The 20117-nt window shown below is 40.5% G+C and overlaps 1 protein-coding gene across 1 annotated transcript in view; it reads left to right on the top strand.

Annotated features, from left to right (window-relative positions):
* The first annotated feature begins 15976 nt into the window (after positions 1 to 15976).
* The window catches only part of TBC1D15 (TBC1 domain family member 15), a 76157-nt gene continuing 72016 nt past the window's right edge, over positions 15977 to 20117 (top strand). The window contains exon 1 of the mRNA XM_044679565.1: positions 15977 to 16078. Within this exon, the coding sequence (XP_044535500.1) occupies positions 15977 to 16078 (102 nt within the window). The remainder of the gene's footprint in view (positions 16079 to 20117) is intronic.

Here is a 20117-nt window from a genome sequence, read left to right as displayed (position 1 = left end):
TATATTTGGCAAAAGTATAGATCCAGGCTATTGAAATAACAAATCATTATTTGGTAAAAATTGCTGGAACAACTGGAAAGTAGTTTGAAACTAGTATACAGAAACTAGTATAAGAGTTATTAAGTAATGTAAGCTTAAAAATTAATATACAAAATATACATATACAAAATATACAATTAATATACAAAATATACATTAATATACAAAAACTCCAAGTATTATATTTTATAGGATTTATTAATAATTACTTGAACTAAAAGGAATAAAAAGACAAAAGTAAAAGCCTGAGTAAAGCCAGATTTCTCAGCAGTAAATGTGGAAGAAGAGCAAAAGAGGGTGGAGTTATACACAACTTATTTACAAAACGTGAGGATGCAACATGGTAATGAAAGAAAAAGGAATTTTGTGATGAGAAAAAGAATTCTGGGAGATGGAGTCTTTAGGGTACAACATTCTAATTTCACATTCCCCCTGTGATCCTTTGGGAGACTAGTCTCCCCAGTGAATCATGGAAACATAACTTACTTATAACTTTAACTAGAGGTACATATAATATTACAGTTTTTAAAGGGAAATTACAATAATTTGGGGATAAAAGGGAAACAAAAGAGAAAAAGAACAAAACCGATAATTGGTACATTGATAAAAACCAATTTGGGAACAGTCCCCTTAGGCATAAGACTGTACATTCAAAACAAATGTATTCAATTCCCCACAGTTCAATTTACCACATCCCAAAGTTCACTCTGGATCTTTTGGTGCAGTGTGTGGTTTCTGCAGGCATCTTCACAGCGTGTTATAAGTATCCTGGTGTTATGAGAAGCTGAAGCTGAATGAATGTGGAAGATTCCCAAGTGTAGTACACAAATTGTGGTGGTGAAACAAAAGGACTCCACAGAAATATTTGTAGTGAATCTGCTGCACCCAATTTCAGTATAACAGTGTCCCAGGATAGATAGTCATGTGAAGAATCTATGATTAAGAATACACAGCTACCTCTAACTGTCTATCCTGGGTCAATATGGATAACACTGGTTGACTATGATTCAACCTTTCCACAGTTGAAATAAATCTCCTCTTTTCTCAAATACACAAGGTTATATTCACTAATCTCTAGGGTAAGGATGACACTCACTTTAGGTGAGTTTAAAGATTTAATAATAACAGGCTTGGGGAGGGAAGCATGGAAATTATGGGGAAGAGGGGTATAGAAGATCATTGGCCTAAGCTATTGATGACAAAGATGATATATGAATTGAAGGTAATCAGGGTATTCAACCCTGTCAGTTGTCAATGGTTAGTTTGCCAGTTGCCAACCTGGCAGAGCCAGACTGCTTCCACCTGAATCAAGTTATTTGATGGAAAATGATGATGCTTCTTCTCAGTGAGTGAACTAGAATCAGGATTTTCAGTATAGGATAACACAGGATTTGAGACTACGGAAGTGATCAGTGCTGGTTGCTGGTTTCTCAAGTTGACCTTTGGCCTACCCAAGCATAACCAAGACCTCCCACACCAAAACCCTATCTCAAAATGAAGATCCCTAGCTCAGTTCAAATTCTCCTCTTATACCCTCCCATCATCTGAATTTGCACCTGCTAGCCTCTGCCAAGCTCAGCTCATTCCAAGTTCTAAACAGCTAACTGTCAATCATTTGCTTTTCATATTTCATTGCAAAATGACATTACAAGCGCCTTCTTCAAACAGTTCACTTTCTGGATTTGGGGAGGTATGAAGTTTTTTTAATCCTAAAATTACTTTCAAAAGAATTTAAACTTTGCATTATAGGATAATAATACATTCCCCCCTGAGAAGGATACTGACAAACACAGGGATCACTCAGGGATGCATGGCTTAATTATGAGGTATATGAATCAATTGGAAAAAGAAATAAAAAATATCAAAAAATCCAAATAAAAGAGAAAAAAATAACTTCTGGATGAAATATAGGATATCAAAGTTTTTGTGTGAAAATTCTAAGTAAAGAAAAAATAAACCTATAACAAGTCCTTGAATCAGGCCCCAATTAAAGTGATTTATGTCCCATAAGCCTGTAGTAGCAAGTATGCACTTACTCAATCAGCAGCCAGGACTACAGAAAGTTTGCCACACTATGAAGGACAGAAAAGGGACTAGATTTTAGCAGCAAATGGGAAATGGCATTCCCTAGTCTGATTTTACCTTTTCTCTCAAGGATACAGGAGCCAGGATGGCAGTCAAAGTGAGGTGCTTGATAGAACGTGGGAAGGGGAAGACCCGCCTCTGACATGTCAAACAGCCACACCCTCGAACCCTAAACAAGTTCAAGTCCTCTTGTTGTGGCGTAGAATATCATCAATCCCAAAGGGATTGTTTGGTCTCTTTGACCTTGTGCTTGATTGGCACTATGCAAGTTAGCTTTTTTGGCATTGGGCAGTGGCTCTTTTTGTATTCTCTTCTCCTCTAGAATCAGACACAATTATTAAGCACAGTCCCATGACATTAATCAATGAATGGCAGTTTTCTATAGTCCAAAGTTTTTTGGGGTATGCATTGACATTAGGCTAATGAACATTTTAAACTTACCCTGGTGCAAAAAAAAAAAACAAAAAAACAAACTTTTAACACTGGTAATATGTGCTTTGAGCACAAGAGAGAAAAAATTGCACATACAAGGAAAAAATAATAAAAATGTTTTAAAAATCAAAAATACATAGCTTACAATTAGTGACACCCTGTGTCAACCAAGGAGAGGTAGAATACAAGGGTTCCTTACCCAAAATGAGATCCATTTCCTTTTTAACTTGGCTATGAACCACAGTGTGAGTGCAGATGATTTTCACCAAGTAAAAGCTTTATAAAACAGTAGTATAGCAGGTAATGCACATTCATAGAAATAACAAAATTTCTGAAATTCACAATAGCCCATCTAAAGATGATAACAAACAAACCCACTATTATATAGGATTCATATGAGTCTTTATATGGTCACTTGCTGTATGACATTTAAAAAACCTATGAACTCATGGATACTTGTCACAAGTTCTACAGATCTAGCCAATCTTCCAACCTTGACAAAGAAATCAAAGTCTATTACTGGCATCATTCCAAGATTTGGCAGAAGAGCCTAGAAAAAACACAAACCTCTGTACTGCTGATGAAAACCTTTTGAGGTCTAAAATGTCACCAAGAATCTATTTCATTCTAGTGGAAGGGCAGAGTAAGATGAAGAGTTAAAACTATAAAAATCATCCAGAAGCCACTAGGCTACCTGGGTATGCTCCCTCTTGAGAGCCATCCAAAGGTACCATGCCCCCTAGGAAAACCTTCCCACCTCCTGGATGAGATTATAACCCATTTCGAAGTAACTAAGCCTCTTGGGAAATCTCCCTCCCTCTGGTATGAGACTGTAACAGTGTAAAAGACCTGTCTCCAATATGACCTACCCATTTACGTGGATTTGAGGACTAAATAGTGAAAGTCACATCCATTACATTTTTAATAAATGTGGAGATGGTGAAATAAAACAGTGCCATTGCATTTCACTTCAGCTACGAAATGGACCCTTACCTCTTGTTACAAAGAACTCAGAGGTAGGCAAAATGATCAGTCAGAGATATTGATGCTACTATATATCTAAAAATCATGTTTGAAGACCCCTTAAAATCAACTGAGATATTTAGCTTATTAAATTCTCCAAAAGTTGTATACAATTGTAATCAGTTTCATGGAGTCCATCCATCATCTATGTGACAATTAACAAAGGCAAAAATGGAAAAAAAGGCTGTATAAGCAACATGTGACCTCTATGGATCAGGTGAAAAACTCAGCATCCCTAAGGGCCTATGGTTTTGCCAGGGAAAGAATTTGTGCAAGATGTTTATGGGCTTTGACAATGATATGTTCTTCAGCATAGTCATAGGGGAAAGGTACAAATAAAGATCATGTAACAGAACATATAGCTAATAGCCAAAACACAGTAGGTTAAAATGGTTCAGTGCAACAGAATAGTATTGATTAGATTAATATATGAACTTAAAAACAAAATTAAATCTTAAAACAATCAGCAAATACAATAAGCATGATTGGATACAGTCACTGAATTCGAAAGTGCTTTTCTCCAATTCCAATAGACTTCTTCACTATTATGGAGGGGAAACAAAACTCAAAAAATCAACATCAATAAACTTCTAGATCTTTTTAAGGTTCCTTCCCCTCTCCAGTATTATCATCCATTTAGATTCCTTTTGTCACACCTCTGGAGTTCCTCATACATGCACTGGGCATAGTGTGAAGAAATTCCATATTGGATGTGTTGCAGAAACTGAGCAAGGGGGTGTAAGATGAACCTCCCATCTGAATCTTAAGATTAGTCAAGCTAACAACTGCAATGTATCCAATCAGCACAAAACCCCTCATGAACAGAAGTGAGAAAAGATATCCTAAAGCTGTAAGCTGCAGGAGCTCGATAATGGTCTCTGGAAACTGAAGCTGTTTGAGAGAGGTAGGAAACTGAGCCATGCTTGCAATCTCTACTTCCTGTCAGTAGGTGGTGCTACCCTAGTGTGCACTGCTTAGGAATAAAAGCCTCACAAGGAATGTTTGGGAGAAAAGTTCTGTCCCTTCCCCAAAATGGGGTAAAAACAATAGCCCCATGATAACTCAGTCCCCTTACCCCACAGCTAGGAGCATGGAAGCCCTCCTAGGTAAGGCAGGCTGGGAAGCTAGACAGGGTTGGGGGTGGGTGTATAGCATGGATTGGGCTGCCCCATGCCCCTGCTAAAAAGCAGTTAGGACAAGCTTGAGACTCACATTGGGGTGGGGGGGTGGGGAAGGGATTTATACTTTACCCTCCATAGAAAAACAAAGGTACTTCTAAATGGCTCTTGAACCCTCGGGCAATCAGGCCTGGACTGCAGTAGCTCTTGGACAGCAGAAATGGTAAAGACCTTCAGGCTAAGTCACATTAATAAAAGCAGCAGGCAGGCAGAGTGGCTAGTGAAAAATGGCAGGAGCAAGCACCAGAAGCAGCAAAAGAGAAAACACAGTTTGCAAAATTTATCTATTCCCTATTCTTTTCTCAAAGGCTTAAAATTTTTTTTTTGAGAATTCTATCCTGAAGTGGTAGCCATAAATGTAAGCGTAAAAATTAATATACAATAACTCCAGGTATTATATTTTATAAGATTTATTAATAATTACTTGAAGTAAAAGGAATAAAAAGACAAAAGTAAAAACCTGAGAAAAGCCAGCTTTCCCAGCCGTGAACATGGTAGAGGAGCAAAAGAGGGTGGAGTTACACACAACTTAATAACAAAACATGAGGACACAATGTGGGGATAAAAGAAAAAGGAATTTTGGGACAAGAAAAAGAATTCTGGGAGATGGAGTCTTTAGGGTGTACCTAAAGACATTCTAATTACACAGTAACTTGGATTAATTAGGGATTCTTGATAAGTAAGAATAGGCTAGAGAAATAGTGTAGGGCTACCTTAAGAAGGCAACTAGAATCTTCCTAGAGGTTTCTTAAGAGAATTCCCAAGAGGCTAGGGAGTCTGTGGAAAAATAAGGGACACTCTCGTTGAGGGTCTGAGACTCAAAAAGGTGGATGGTTGAATATTTCCTCTGGAAATCCTGGAAAAATTGATGACAGTTGGTTTTAGAAGACACTTGGAGATTCAGAAAAAGTTTGTGAAGGAAATCATCTGTGAGGACTGACTGGCTGGGCTCTCTTTGACACTAGAGAGGAAGAGTAGGCCAGTAGGACCTGGAGAGAGCTAACTGCTGGGAACCTGGTAGTAGCTGCACTGATCTCTAGCTGGAGAAAGAAGCAGACTGTGAATTTCTAATATTTATAAGAAGATAATTAATAAGTATAGTTTAGTAAGATGAGATATTAAATATTTAGTTTAAGTCAGGCTTGAGTTTAAGTCAGGCTTGAGAAATCAAGCATGAAGCAGTCTCTAGTGAGACAGATTTGGGTAGTGGGATATAGTTTAGACTTCTTAGATTAGGGAATTCATCTCAATCCTATATTTATCCTTTCCTTTCCTTTCCCTGCTCCTTTCAACAACATAAATAAATAGGTTTTTTTTATAAGCTGTCTCCAGTCAGTTTCTACCTACCAAACCTTCAACTAAGCCCTAACTGCTTTAATGGAATCACAACCAATACCAGCCAATAGGCAACTGCCTATTCTAGATTAATTACTGGCCCAATCTATACAATATCAATTTACCTTATTACACTAGGTATAGACCAACATCTTGTACCATTCACTAAGATAAAATCAAGATGGATACAAGATCTAGATATAAAAGAAAATATCATAAGTAAATTAGAAGAGGGAACATAGTAGCTATCAGATTTATGGATGGGAGAGGAATTTATGAGTGAACACGAGACTGAAAGTATTGTGAGATATAAAATGTATAAATTTGAGTACATTAAATCGAAAAGGTTTTGTACAAATAAAACAAATGTCGCTAAGATTAGAAGGAAAGCAGGAAGTTGGGGGAAATTTTTCATAGTCTCTTAGATAGAGGTCTGATATAAAAATATATAGGTATATTATATTAGATATATTACATATTAGAGGTCTGATATAAAAAAATATATATATATTTGTCAAATTCATGAGAATAAGCACTATCCTACAATTGATGTGGGCAAAATGAACAGCCAAAGTTTTCAGATGAAGAATGAAAAAATTCTTGAAATCATTATTAATGAGAGAAATATGAACCAAGACAATTCTGAGGTATTATCTCATACCCATCAGATTGGCTAAAATAACAAAAGGGCAAAATTACAAATGTTGATGAGATGTGGAAAAGTGGGCACACTAATTCACTGTAGGTGGAACTGTGAACCGATCCAACCATTTTGGAGAGCAATTTGGGATTTCACCCAGAGTTATAAAACTGTGTATACCCTTAGACTTGGTATTGCTGGGTCTGTTTTCCCAAGGAGATCAGGGAAAAAGGAAAAGAACTTATATGTTATATAGCAGCTCTCTTTGTGGTGGCCAAGAATTGGAAATCAAGGGGATGCCCATCGATTGGGGAAAGGCTAAACAAATTGTGGTATATGATTGTGATGGAATCCTAATGTGCCATAAGAAATGATGAGCAGATTAATTAAAAAATTTCTGAAAGAATTATGTGAGATAACGAAGAATGAAATGAGTAGAACCAAGTGAACATTGTATGTAAATACAGATCTAATATTTGAAGCATAATTTGTGAATGTTCACTTCTAGAGAATGAACTGAGAAGTGGAAACTCGAAAGACATAAGCTATATATTTTATTGGATGATGTCTTCTGTGGTATGTAAGGGAAGGGAGGGACTGAATTTAAAAAAAACAAAAGAAAGCAAAACTTGTCTAAATATGGCAAAAATATTTTTCACTTGAGGTATTTAAGTGAACAGATCTGCGCCACTTGTTTATGTGTATTTTGTGAAGTGGAGGCAGCTTGGTATAAATAAAGTACCAGACTTAGAGTTATAAAGATGTGGGTCCCACTCTATGCTCTGGTACTTACTGGTTGTGTGTCCTCAGACCAATCATTAACCTTCTCTGAACTTCTGTGTCCTTCTAGAGAAAATGGGCATAATAATACCCATAATAGTATTCACCTTGTAGGTTTCTTAAGGGGCTCAAATTATATACTGTATATACAAGTACTTTGCAAAAACTGAAAGCTCCTTAAAAAGGTCAGTTATAGTGCACTACCTTCCCTTGCAGGTTGGCTGAGCAGGTACCCAAAAGGTCAAGCAAGGTTAAAACATGGAAGTCATGCAAATTAAGTTGCGCCCCAGTTGCTGACTTTGCACAAATCCAATATCCAAGACATTTATTGTACCTTGGAGAGCAAGATATCTAAACTGGTATTGTCCTTCATGGTTTTGATAGGACTCTGCCTTGAGATGATTTGAGGTAACACTTATAGGAATCCTGAACTAGAAAAAGATCACAATATATAAAAATAAGGTAACATTCCAGAATAGATACCATTCAGTTCCTACCTGGGCCGCTCCCTCTTAAGGACCTGGAAAGAGGTCAATATCTTAGATTGGAATGTAAAAAAAAGCTAGCAAGACCTCTCATTTCCAGGCCTGGTTCTCTATCCACTAAGCCAACCAGCTGCCCCTATCATTTTTTAAAATCCTTACCTTCCATCTTAAAATTAATACTGTATATTTTGATTCTAAGGCAGAAGAGTGGTAAGGGCTAGGCAATGGGGGTTAAGTGACTTGCCCAGGGTCACACAACTAGGAAGTCAAATTTGAACCTAGGACCTCCCATCTCTGGGCCTGGCTCTCAATCCACTGAGCCACCCAGCTGTACCTTCCTCCCCCACCATTGTTTTCTTAGGAGGAAAAGACTAGAAAGGGTTTAGGCTAGAAAAAAGATTATACATTAATATTTCTAGAAATGAAAAGGTTTTAAATATGATTCCACAAAAGTTAAAATGAAACAAGGCACTCATGGACCATAAAAATCAATAAAAATAGTTTTATTGATGAGCTAGGAAGTATCTGAGGCCAGATTTGAACCCAGATCTCCTGAGCTCTATCTGTTGCGCTATCTCGCTGCCCCAGAAAAATTAATTTTAGTAAGGAATAAAAAAAGAATTCTTCTTTAGAGAAGGGAAGGAAAGAGAGAATAGCCAATACTGTTGCTAACCTTTGATGCATGAACAGAGGAGTTTAGGGGCTCCTATGGGATAATGTCCAGTGGTCTTGGTCAACCTAAGAAGAAAGAAAGGAAGGAAGCAAGTATCTACCATGTGCCAGGCACTGTGCTAAGTGCTTTAATAAATATTATCTCATTAGATTCTCGCAACAACCCTGTTATTATTATTCCAATCTTACAGTTGGAAGAACTGAGGCAGTTTTGACTTTCTAAGGTCACCTAGTAAGTGTCCGAGGCTGGTTTTGGACTTCTTTGGATCTTCTTGAGTCCAGCTCCAGTTCCATCCACTGCGCCACCTCCTTGCCTACAGACCTTTGGTTACTCACCTTTGACAGAAAGCTTGGCTTTCATGAATGACTCCTGAGCCATGTCCCCAGTGTGGGCACCAACCCAGCCCTTTCCTAGAATTGCTTCTTTCTGGCTGGTCTCCCTTCTCTGCCTCAGATAAGACCTCGCCCTGAGGCAGAGCGCCTGAGGCAGGGCCTCTCTTTCCTCCCATGTGTGCTTTATTCCCTAAGGGCTCTCTATGCCACAGGACAGCCAAAGTACGACCATATCCAGGTGACCTCACGGGGAATTATATAATGCTTGTCCCGTCTTTGAAACTCTCTAAAATGCTTTACTTAGAAATGAGAATATACCATAAATTCTGGGATTTATGGGGCATCTCAGAAGTTTGAGCGCAGTTTTTAAGCTATTAAAGCCTAAACTGTGCTAAAATTTAAAAGAACTAACATTACAATCAAACGTATGGGACCCTGTATAACTTTTGAGGACTCAATTCTAGAGAAAGTATAAGAATTCAATTCAACAAGCACTTATTAAAAGCCTGGTGTTGTGTCTGACTCTCCATGACCTCTTTGGGGTTTCTCATGACAAAGATACTGGAATGATTTGCCATTTTCTTCTCTGCCTCATTTTACAGATGGGGAAACTGAGGCAAATAGGGTAAAGTGGCTTGCCCCTGGTCACACACCTAATAAGTATCTGAAGCCACTGAGGTCTTCCTGACTCCAGGCCCAACACTCTATCCCCCGGGTCACTTCCTGGTCCAGAGCCTACTGTGTGCCAAACATCATAGTAGGTGAAACAAAGGCAAAGACAAGCAGCACTCGTCCTTCAGGAGTTTACATCCTATGGAGGAAAAGCCCTTGTAGGAAGGAAAGCAAATCTAAAATATGCATAAAGGGAAGCTGCAGTCACTGGCAGCACTAACTGGTAGGAGAAGGCATTGGATGGGAGCCTTCCATGGAGTCTGGGATTCCGGGAGGGGATTCTTCTTTGGACAGAAAATAGCCACGGTAGGAAGCACACCGTCCATGCAGCCACAGAATATACTGTAGGCAAAGAACACACAGCCTAAGCTGGCTGAAGTGTGGAAGGTGGGGGAGCAGGAGTGACGGGAAATATGTCTAGAAAACTAGGCTGTGAAGAGCTCTAAGGGTCAAACAGAGGAATCTGTATTTTATCCCGGAGGCAGGAGGCAGGAGGCAGTCTCTGAAGTTTCTTCGGCAGCAAAGAAAGATGATGAGACCTCTCTTAGCTCGCCGTTATCACCCTTCCTTGAACTGGACCTGGTCCAAAGAAGAATCCTAGAGTTGTGACACTGCCATCCCCGCCTAGTTATCAGCCCCAGAGGAAGGTTCTGGCGTTTCATGGAAGCTGGCTGAAGCCGGCCGTGCCCCAGGGTTGGAGGGAATCCAGGAGCCACAGAGGACCCTGGGCAGGGCGTCCGTGCTCCTACTGAGCATCCTGGTCACCAGACGGCGAGTACGGAGGCCGCCTGAATGAGCAGAGCATTCTGCTCCTTATCAGGCGGCCGCAGACAGCCTCGGCCTTCCTTCTCCAGCCGGAGGTTCAGTCACGTGCCTTAGTGCGATGGGTGGAGGAAGCAGGGTTTGAGAGGGGAAGTCCCTTTCCTCATCCTGGAATGTATCCTGGCCAGTTTTTGCCTCAGGAAATCCTTAGGCTCAACTGAAATGTGTCCTATTCCATGGCCGCCCTATCGACACTCCTACTACATTTAGCTTCTCTGACTCAAATGACTATGATCACATATTGTCTTGGAGTATGTTTATTTATTAGATTGTAGGGTCCTTGAGGGCAGAGGCCGTCTCTTCTTATTCATTTCTATGTATGCACCTACTGTACAGGGAAAATAATGACATTTTGGAAATGTTGTCCTTCACAACGATTACTTAAAAAAAAGTGTTAGCGAGAACAGCGGAGGATCCAAGACAGAGCACATTAATGATAAGCTGAAAAAACTGGGAATGTTTATCTTGGAGGAAAAAAAAATGACTTAGGGAGAGTAGTATTTGAAGGACTGTCCCCTGAAAAAGGGATTAGCTTTGTTGTCTTTTGGTCCCAGAGGGCAGAGCAAGGAGCAGAGTACAAGTTGCAAAAAGGAAAATATAGGCTTGATTCAGGGGACATGTAATAACAATCAAAGCTGCCCAAAGTTGTAAAGATTGCCCCTGGACCCTGAAGGTTCCCCTTTCAATGAATGAATGAATGAAAAAGTATTTATTAAATTCTTAATAATACAGAGTACTATCCTAAGTGCTGGTAATATAAACAAAAAAGGAAGAAATGGGGCTGGGATAGAAGCAGGACCAGTGACCTGCAGGGTACTTCTGTTCCCAGGGGGTTTAGACTTACCTGCCTATTGGTGGCAAGAGGTCTTTGGTTACCATTGATGGTGGGAGGATGGTAGGCCTCTTCTTCAAAGAGCTGATCCCTTTATAGACGGCTTATGGAGCCAGGCTGATCTAGGGGCACTGCTATTTCTGGGGCTCTTGGGCTCCAGGTCCTGGACTCTCCACCAGGTGTGAGGAGAGCTGTAAAAACAGTGGTTTTACCTAGCTGGCACATACCACCTCCCATGTTTTCCTCACGGTGCCTCACTCCTTCAGCTCTACTGACTCATGTTTCTTCTTGGTGGCAGATGGTCAGCAGGTAGCACTGGTGGTGGCAGCGAGGCAGGCCCCTCTCTACAAGGATTGCAGGCATGTAGAGTGCATGGGCACTTGTTTCATGGATGGTTGGCCTAGACCTGTGCTGGCCAACTTATGACGCCCGTGCCGGCGGGGGCTGCTTCTTTTCCCCTCTTCTTGCGCACCGGAGGACATTTCTCACATGACCCACTCCTCTGCCCAGCAGCCCAACGGGAGTGCTTGCTCCCTCCCCTGTCTGGGGTACGGGGTGGGGCGGCTCCCATGTGGGTGAGGATAGTGGTTTGGGCACTCTGTCTCTAAAAGGTTTGCATCATTGGCCTAGATCACTGATAGGCAACCTTTTGAGCTTGGTGTGTCAAAATACACCAGAAAACTGAGCATAACTCAGGAGGTGTGTCACTTTGAGAAAAAAAAACGCAATTTTGCGATATTTATAGTTTAAATAACAAAAATGTATAATTGTAATACATAACTGTATTTAATAAACCAAAATAGGTAAATTAATATAGGTAGAATTGACATCTATAGTGCAGTGTCTACACTACAGCAAATGTTTCATCCTCAGCATGCAACCCCACACTTCTCTGTATGTGGCCACACGTGGCCGTGTGTCAGCGAAAATGGCTACGTGTGTCAGTGCTGACACATGTGTTATAGGTTTGCCATCACCTGCCTAGATGGTTGTAAGGTCTCTTATAAGGGTCTATGCAATATTGTTTTCCTCTAGTAGAATGTAAGATCCTTGAGAGGAGGGAGTCTTTGTGTTTCTAGTACTCAGCACAGTCCTTTAAAAATTTAGTTTTAGTTGTGTGTTTTTTTTGGGGGTGGGGAGTAGGTTATTAAGCCTGTGATTTTGCTGGATAATGGAATACTCCATGAAGAAATGAAATTCTTTTCTCTTGGGCCAAATAGAATAAGCCTAAACCTTCTTCCACACAAAAACCCTTTAGGTTTTTGGGATTATAGGATGTAGAATGGGAAGGAACTTCACTGAGCACCTAGTCAAGTCTCTTTATTTAAAGATGAGGAAAAAGAAGTTTGAGAAGCTAAGTGATTTACCTAAGGTCTCATAAGCAGAAATAACAGAGCTAAATCCAGTTCTGATTTCAACTTCATCTAGGCAAGCACATGTTCTTGCTCTCTGTGCATGTAGTTGTCTCTGATGCTGGAGATGGAACAGGAAAGGGGGAGAGAGGTCAGAGTCCCAAAGTGACTGGAAAGGACAGATTCTCTGTCCAACCCTTCATCTTAGCCATGGGTATACCACAGGGTCAGTCTTGTATCCTCTCCTTAACTCCCTTAATACAATTTTACCTGGTGATCTCAAGAGCTCCCCTGGATTCAGTTAGCATCTTTATTGATGATTCTTAATTCTACTTGCCAGCCCTAACCTTTCTTTGACCTCCACTCTCACATTTTCAATTACCTGTTAGTTAGTTAGCTTGCACTGGATGTCTTATAGACATCTTAAACTCAGTATATCCAAAACTGAATTCATATCCCTCAATCTCCCCCTGGCCACTTTCAAATTTCTCTTATTGTTAAGGGTATCACCATTCTCCTAGTCATCCAGCTCAAAACTTAGATTTCATCCCTTATTTCTCTGTCTCACACACCAGATTCAATCTGTTACCAAGGTTGGTCAATTTTGCCTTCCTAACATCTCTTGCATATGCCTTCTCTCCTCTGATGCTGCCATTACTATGATACAGGCCCTCATCACCTCAAGCTATTCTAACAGCTTTCTGTTTTGTGTGCCCACCACATATCTCTCCCTACTGCAGTTCTCCATTCATCCACTAAATTGATTTTCTTAAGGTGCAGGTTTAACTATGTCACTCCCCTACTCAGTAAACTTCTTTGGCTCCCTATCACCTCCGGCTCAAACACAAAATCCTGTTTGGCATTCAAAGCCCTTTGTATCCTTGTTTCCTATTCCCCATCTTTCCAGGGTTTTTATACCTAACTTTCCTTCCCCCTAGCCCCAGCCCTCCACTCAATGCTCAATTTAGTGACACTGGCCTCTTTGTAGCTCCTGGCCTTGTCTCTATTATGTTCACTTTCCTTCCCTGGCTTCCTTTAGGTCTAAGCAAAAATCCTGTCTTTCACAATATCTTTCAGTTCTAGTGCTTGTTAGTATACAGTTATTTATGTGTTGTCTTTCCCATTATGTTAGGGACTGAGGTCTCAGGGTCTGAAAAGGCAAAGGTCTGGTGACCCCTGATGTTAGGTGAGGTCCAGGGTCTGACTAAGGCCTGAGATCCCTCAGCTTCCATGTTTCCCGCCAACAAAATTGTTGATGAGGTAATAATCTTTTCTCCCTTTCTCAGACAGAAAAACATGTTTTATCAGCACCTGCTTCTCCCCTTTCTCAGTTCCTGTTATGTCCCTGGATATCCCCACCTTTAGTTCCTTGCTCAAGCGTTCTCTCTCAAGGCTTACCCTTGTTATGAGAAAGTTGCTTGAAGTTCCATGAGAAAATTCCTCGTGGTTTTTGTCTTTATAAGCTTGTATATTTGTTCAATAAATGGCAGTCAATTGTCATCAGCAATTGAGCCCTTCTGGCCCCAAACTTTGTCTTGTCTCTCTTCTTTTCCCTCACCCTTACTTGAGGAACTCTGGGTTCCTGTTCTGCCCCACAAAAGGGGCTCTATCACCATTAGGCTGTGAGCTTCTCAAGAGCAGGTATGGTCTTTTGCCTTTTTTTGAGTATGTATCCCCAACACAACACACATGGCCTGGCACATAGTAGGTGCTTAACAAATGGTTATTGACTAACTGACTAGAGCTTTGACTCACACACCCAGATCCATCAGAAGTGTTTGCACCAGCAGAAAGAGTTGTACCAAATTACTCTTGTTTAAATAGCTTTATCTCTACCCATTTGTATATTTATATTTGCACGTATATGTAAATAAATATGTATATACCTTCTGTCTTAGAGTCAATGCTAAGTATTAGTTCCAACACAGAAGAGCAGTAAGGGTTAAGCGACTGAGGTTAAGTAACCTGCACAGGGTCACACAGAGAAGGTTGAACTTTATAAGACTCCTGCTAGCTCAAAAATCTCTGATCCGTTCAATGGTAATATGGTATAATAGAGAGCTAGCTTTGAAGTTTGAGAAACCTAGTTTTATATCCCATCTCTGATGCATGCTGGTGGTATGGCCTTGGGCAATCATGGAACCTCTCAATGTCTCAGACAACTTTCAAAGGTAATCTAGATTCATAGGTTTAAAGCTTGAAGGGACCTTAAGGTCATCTAGACTATTCTCCCTCATTTAATAGTTGAGGAAACTGAGGTCCAATGAGATTTAAATGAATTGAGCCAGGATTTGAACCTTCCAACTCCCCTATCCTACATTATTTCCATTGTACCAGTTGCAGCAAAGGAAAAAGAAAGTTTTCTCACCCAGGAGTTTCCCATTCCAATGAATCACAAACCCACCATCTCTCCAAGGACCCTGATAGAGACAACCTAGGGCCCCCCAACCTAAGGAGCCTTTAGAAAAAATGGCTCAAAATCAGAAATGAATACGACTCCACTGATTAAAATTAAATGAAAGAAGAGGCATTACTACATCTTAACTAATCACGGGACATTTCTATCTGACTTGCTGCTGAAATTTCCTGTGTCATTTCCCCTCCTTGAGAGCTAGGGGTTTTAATGTTGGTCGAATGAAAAGAATTTAGTTATTTCTGGACACCAGTCAAGGTGATCAATTTCACTCGATCTAGCAGCTGACTTGCAAATGTAACATCCCATAAGTGTTACTGCCCCTTATTGGAATGTAGGCTATCAGAAATTAAAAAAAAAAAAAAAAAAAAAAAAAAAAAAAGCAAACTCTTTCAGAGCAAGGACTATCTTTTTCTATTTGTATCCTCGGCCTAAGGGCAAAGAGTTTAGTGTCTAATCAGAGCTACAGAAACTCTTCAGTTAGCAGTCAACAAGCATTTATTAAACACTTACTAGGTGCCAATAAGCTAAGCGTTGTTTGGTTTCATACTCTGTACTTATGTTTCCAGCACATAGGCCAGGGCTTGGTACCTGCTAGACATGTAAGTACATGTTGATTATTACTATTATTTTTGATTGATTTTTGAAGGTGGCAGTCGAGTAAGTAGCGAAAAAGAAAGTAGAAAGGAGTGATGTTTAGAATTGACACTGTCCGTCCCCGATACTGGTTTCTTTTATTTTGCTCCCAACAACTACTCATCTCAGGGGAGAACAATTTCTTTAAAAAACAAAAACAAAAACAAAACAAACATCCAGTGCGCACGCGCAATCCCCACTACTCCCCTTACCCCTCCCCCTTGCCCTCCGCCCTTAGTTTCGGCGGATGTTGTGGTGTGTCGGAGCAAAGCACGTGAGGGGCTTCACGTCATCACAAGCACGCGCAGACAACATGGCGGCTGCGGCGGCGGGTGTCGGGAGCGGGAAGGTAAATAACGGCCCTGGGACTCCGAGCCGCCACGGATTTTCTCTGGGGGAGGGCAAAAGGGGGGCGTCCCCCTCCCCCTCGCTGGACTGAGGCGGGAGGTCTTTACTTCCTCCCCTCCCCCTTCCGAATCTTGGTCCGGCCAGCCGGTGGCGGGACTTAGTAGGGGAAAGAGGACGTGGCGGTGACAGCTGCCCCCTCCCCCGCCTCCGTACCTGCGTCGGCCCCGTCCCTTTCCCTTCCCGTGGGCCTCCGCGGCCGAGCTATTTCTCCCCTCCCCGAACTGCTAGAGCTTCGAGCCCCTTTGCTTCCCATGAACCTCCGCGGCTGGGGCGCCCCTTCTTCCCTTTAACTGCTAGAGCTTCAAGCCCCTTCACTTCCCGTGAGCCTCTGCGGCCGGACCATCCCCGCCTCCTCCTCCTCCTTTCTGTCCGGGTGTGGGGTGGGAGTACAGAGTGTTTGTGGGGTCTCTTCTGTGACCGAGATTGCTTTGAATTTCTTCTTTTCCCGTGACCCTTAGCGTCTCGGCGCTAACTGCTCTCCTCGGCCTCTAGCTGGGGAGCCCTTCCTTCCCTGTTATCTCCCTGTCTCCTGGCTGCTGAGGCTGTCTTTCCGGCCCCTCCTGGAGCCCTTGTTTCTCCTGCGGTCTCCTTACCTCGGGGTCTGAGCCTGGCGCATGTTCGGGGGGGGGGGCCCTCAGGCATCTGTAGGAGGATCGCATGCAGCTTCTTTAATGGGGTCGGGGGAGAAGTCTGGGGAGGTTCTGGGACACGGCCCTGCCCAGGGCCTCAGGTCCAAGATGAAGTTTGGAGAGGGCTCACCGAGTTCATTGTCTCAGGGCATGTCTGATGTGTTCGAGTCAGCCTCTTTATACCTCAGATATCTTAGATTTGGTGTCAGCATTTTCCAGCTTTAAGGTTTGTTAAACATTTGCTAGAGAGGATGGATGATCATTGAACACTAAGGGCCAATTGATCTTCGATTGGTACTGAACTCACTTTCTCCCTACTTTTCATGATCCCCTCTATTAATACTTTTTAGTTAATCATTTACTTTTCACTCATCTTCCCAAAAGAAGACGCGAAAACACTTCCCACATTGATCAAGTCCAAAGATGTGTGTCGTTCAACATTTTGAGCCTGTCACTTCTTTGGTCATAATTCTTTGATTACCTTTGTTTAATGAATACGTTTTGCTTGTTGACTTCTCAGGAGGAGTGAGTAGCATGCTTGGGAATAAAGGTTGGCCACTATTCTTAGTGATTCCTGTTCTTAAATGATTTAAAGTTGTTTGTCAGTACAGCAAAACTCTCAATCACTTAGGAGCTTTTGTAGGAATCTAGAGACTTGATTTCTGTAACCTTGGCTACTGAGGCACTTGGATTCTCTGTGCCACTTTTAGTCATCTATAAATGGGCATAATACAGCTCTCAATTCTGCTATTAGGGAGTAAAGGAGTCAGGACAGTGGTTTTGAATTCTTTTTTTCCTGGAAATTCACAAGTCTGTTAACCTCATGAATCTATTTCCTAATCTGTAAAATGGAGCTAATAACTTGCAATGGCTACCTAACCTGGTCATTTTTTTTTTTTTTTGCAATATAAAGTGCTATAAAAATTCTTAAAGCCATAGTGATATTTTGTTCAGTGATTCCAGTCATGTCTGACTTTTTATAATCCCATTTGGGGTTTTATTGGCAAAGAAACTGGAGTGGTTTGCCATTTCCTTCTCTAATTCATTTGACAGATGAAGAAACTGAGGCAAACAGGGTTAAGTGACTTGCCCAGAATCCCACAGCTAGTAAGTATCTGAGGCCAATTTGAACCTAGCACTCTATCCACTATGTCACTTGGAAAGTAAGTAAAGCACTTTAGAAAAAAAAGGAAAATTTCTGAAAGTAGAATGCAAAATATACATTCCAATTTTTAAGTATTATAGATTCAAACTTCATTTTGTGACTTGTCCTTGTCCCATGTTTTTCTTCTAATGTGTGAAGGAAAATAACCATTTCTATAATTTTCTTTAGCTAAAGATTTTTGAGGGCTGCTTCTTTATTTGCCTGTGTTAGGTCAACTCAATTTTGAGCAGAATTTACACCTGGTCACCTATTCCATGTTTGCATTGGCCCTTGAAGGGACTGGGAAATTGAAATTCAGCCCTTTTGTGACTAGAGAATATTCCATGTTATGGGGATCTCTAGGGAGTATGGTGTGCAAATTTCAGTTCAGGCTTCCCTGAGTAGTTAGGAAAGGACTGATCTTCATTCAGTCAATCACCATCTTTTATGGCTTGGTGCTTCATAGGATCTGGGAATTTGAGTACAAAGTAAACCAGTCCCTACAGCCTGGGGATGTAATGGAGGAAAACAAACCAAAACAGTTTCTTCTCTCAAGAAGCTCAATTTAATAGAGGAAACAACTCTCAAAGAGTTTACATTCCAAAAGTAGAGACATATACTCTCTAAAAAGAAACTATATATGGCAAAAAATAATGTGAAGGAATACAGATTAATTAAATACCAAGTGATTTGGAAGGGAGAACACCAGCATTTGGGATAAGGAAAAGCTTCCTCCAGAACCCCAAAGGTACAGTTGGGACCTGAGCAAATGGGGAATTGGCTATATGGTGTGTATCCTTGTTATAGAAAGAGCCCAGGAAAATATTTTGTTGACGAAAAAACAATCACTACAAAAATTTAAAATGAGGTTGTTTCATTCTAGTCATAATGTTCTGTGTTGGTTTGGAAATGATGTTTTAATGGAAGGAGATTTTTAAAAAATGGAAACTTGTATGAATTTAAAGTGGAGTAGAGGCAGCTGGATGGCTCAGTGAATTGAGAGCCAGGCCTAGAGATGGGAGGTCCTAGGTTCAAATTTGGCCTCAGATACTTGCTAGCTTTGTGACCCTCGGGCAAGTCACTTAACCCCCATTGCCTAGCCTTACCACCCCTTTGCCTTGGAACCAATAAACAGTATTGATTCCAAGATGGAAGGTAAGGGTTTTTAAAAAATTAAAAAAAAAATAACGTGAAGTAGAAAAGGAAGTAGAAAAGAGGAAGTAGTTGACATTACCTTAGTGTACCTGATAGTAATTGTTAAATTAAAATTTCTTTGAGCTTTATTTCTTATTTTTTTTTTGTAGGCAAGTGAGTAGTGTGGTTAATGGATGTTTGCTATCTGAAAAACTGAGCTTTTGAATAAAGGAAAGAAAAGCTTACATATATTGAAACTTGCTGATAGCACCTAAAAAAGTGTGGTAGAATGTGTTCTAGTGAAAAGGAAAGGAGAGGAAAAGTTATCTTTAGAAAAAAATATTTAGGTATAGTATAAGGGAAAAAACCCTACTTGCAGTGAGAGCTATCCAAAAATGGAATAGGCTGCTTTGGAGCAGAAGTGTATTTTCCCTTTTTGGAAATCTGTTTGTATATGTTGTAGAAGGGACTTTTGTTCAGAAGTAGTTGGATCCTGAGATTCCTTAAGGCTCTTGATTTTTTTTAGAGAATAATTATTATCATTTTATTTTTTAAAATGAAGGGGGTTACTTTAGATGGCCACAGCTTTCCAGTTCTAGATTTTTGATCCTTTTAATAGATGTGGCAGAGAATCCAATCACTCTGTGTTAGTAGATTGTGTAATGAATTGAAAAAATTAATCTGGTGGCCTGCTGAGAGAGGGAGAGAGAGAGAGATAGACATTTCTAAAGTACTTTTTTTGCAAAACACTTTTCTCATTAGAACTGATTTTGGTAGATCTGTCTATGAATTGGACCAGCTCAAATGAATTCCTGTATAATAAGCTGTCCAATTTATTTTGTTATACTTCAATTTTGATATGTTAAATATTTTTTGCTATATGGGCATTTTATTTTAACAATATTTGTGGTAAGAATTTGACTACTACTGGAAATTCTGTCACTTCTAGCCATACTAACAGGTCTATAACACAAAACAGGTAATTGGTATCTATATATTTAGACCAATTACATGCTTGGGAAGCTATATCTTTTTTAGTTCTCTTTCTATGCCAGCCTCTTCCTCACTTTATT

Source organism: Gracilinanus agilis, chromosome 5 (assembly GCF_016433145.1).
Source record: "Gracilinanus agilis isolate LMUSP501 chromosome 5, AgileGrace, whole genome shotgun sequence".
NCBI lineage: Eukaryota > Metazoa > Chordata > Mammalia > Didelphimorphia > Didelphidae > Gracilinanus > Gracilinanus agilis.
Note: the sequence above shows the minus strand (reverse complement) of the source record. Positions and strands in the feature narration are given on the sequence as shown.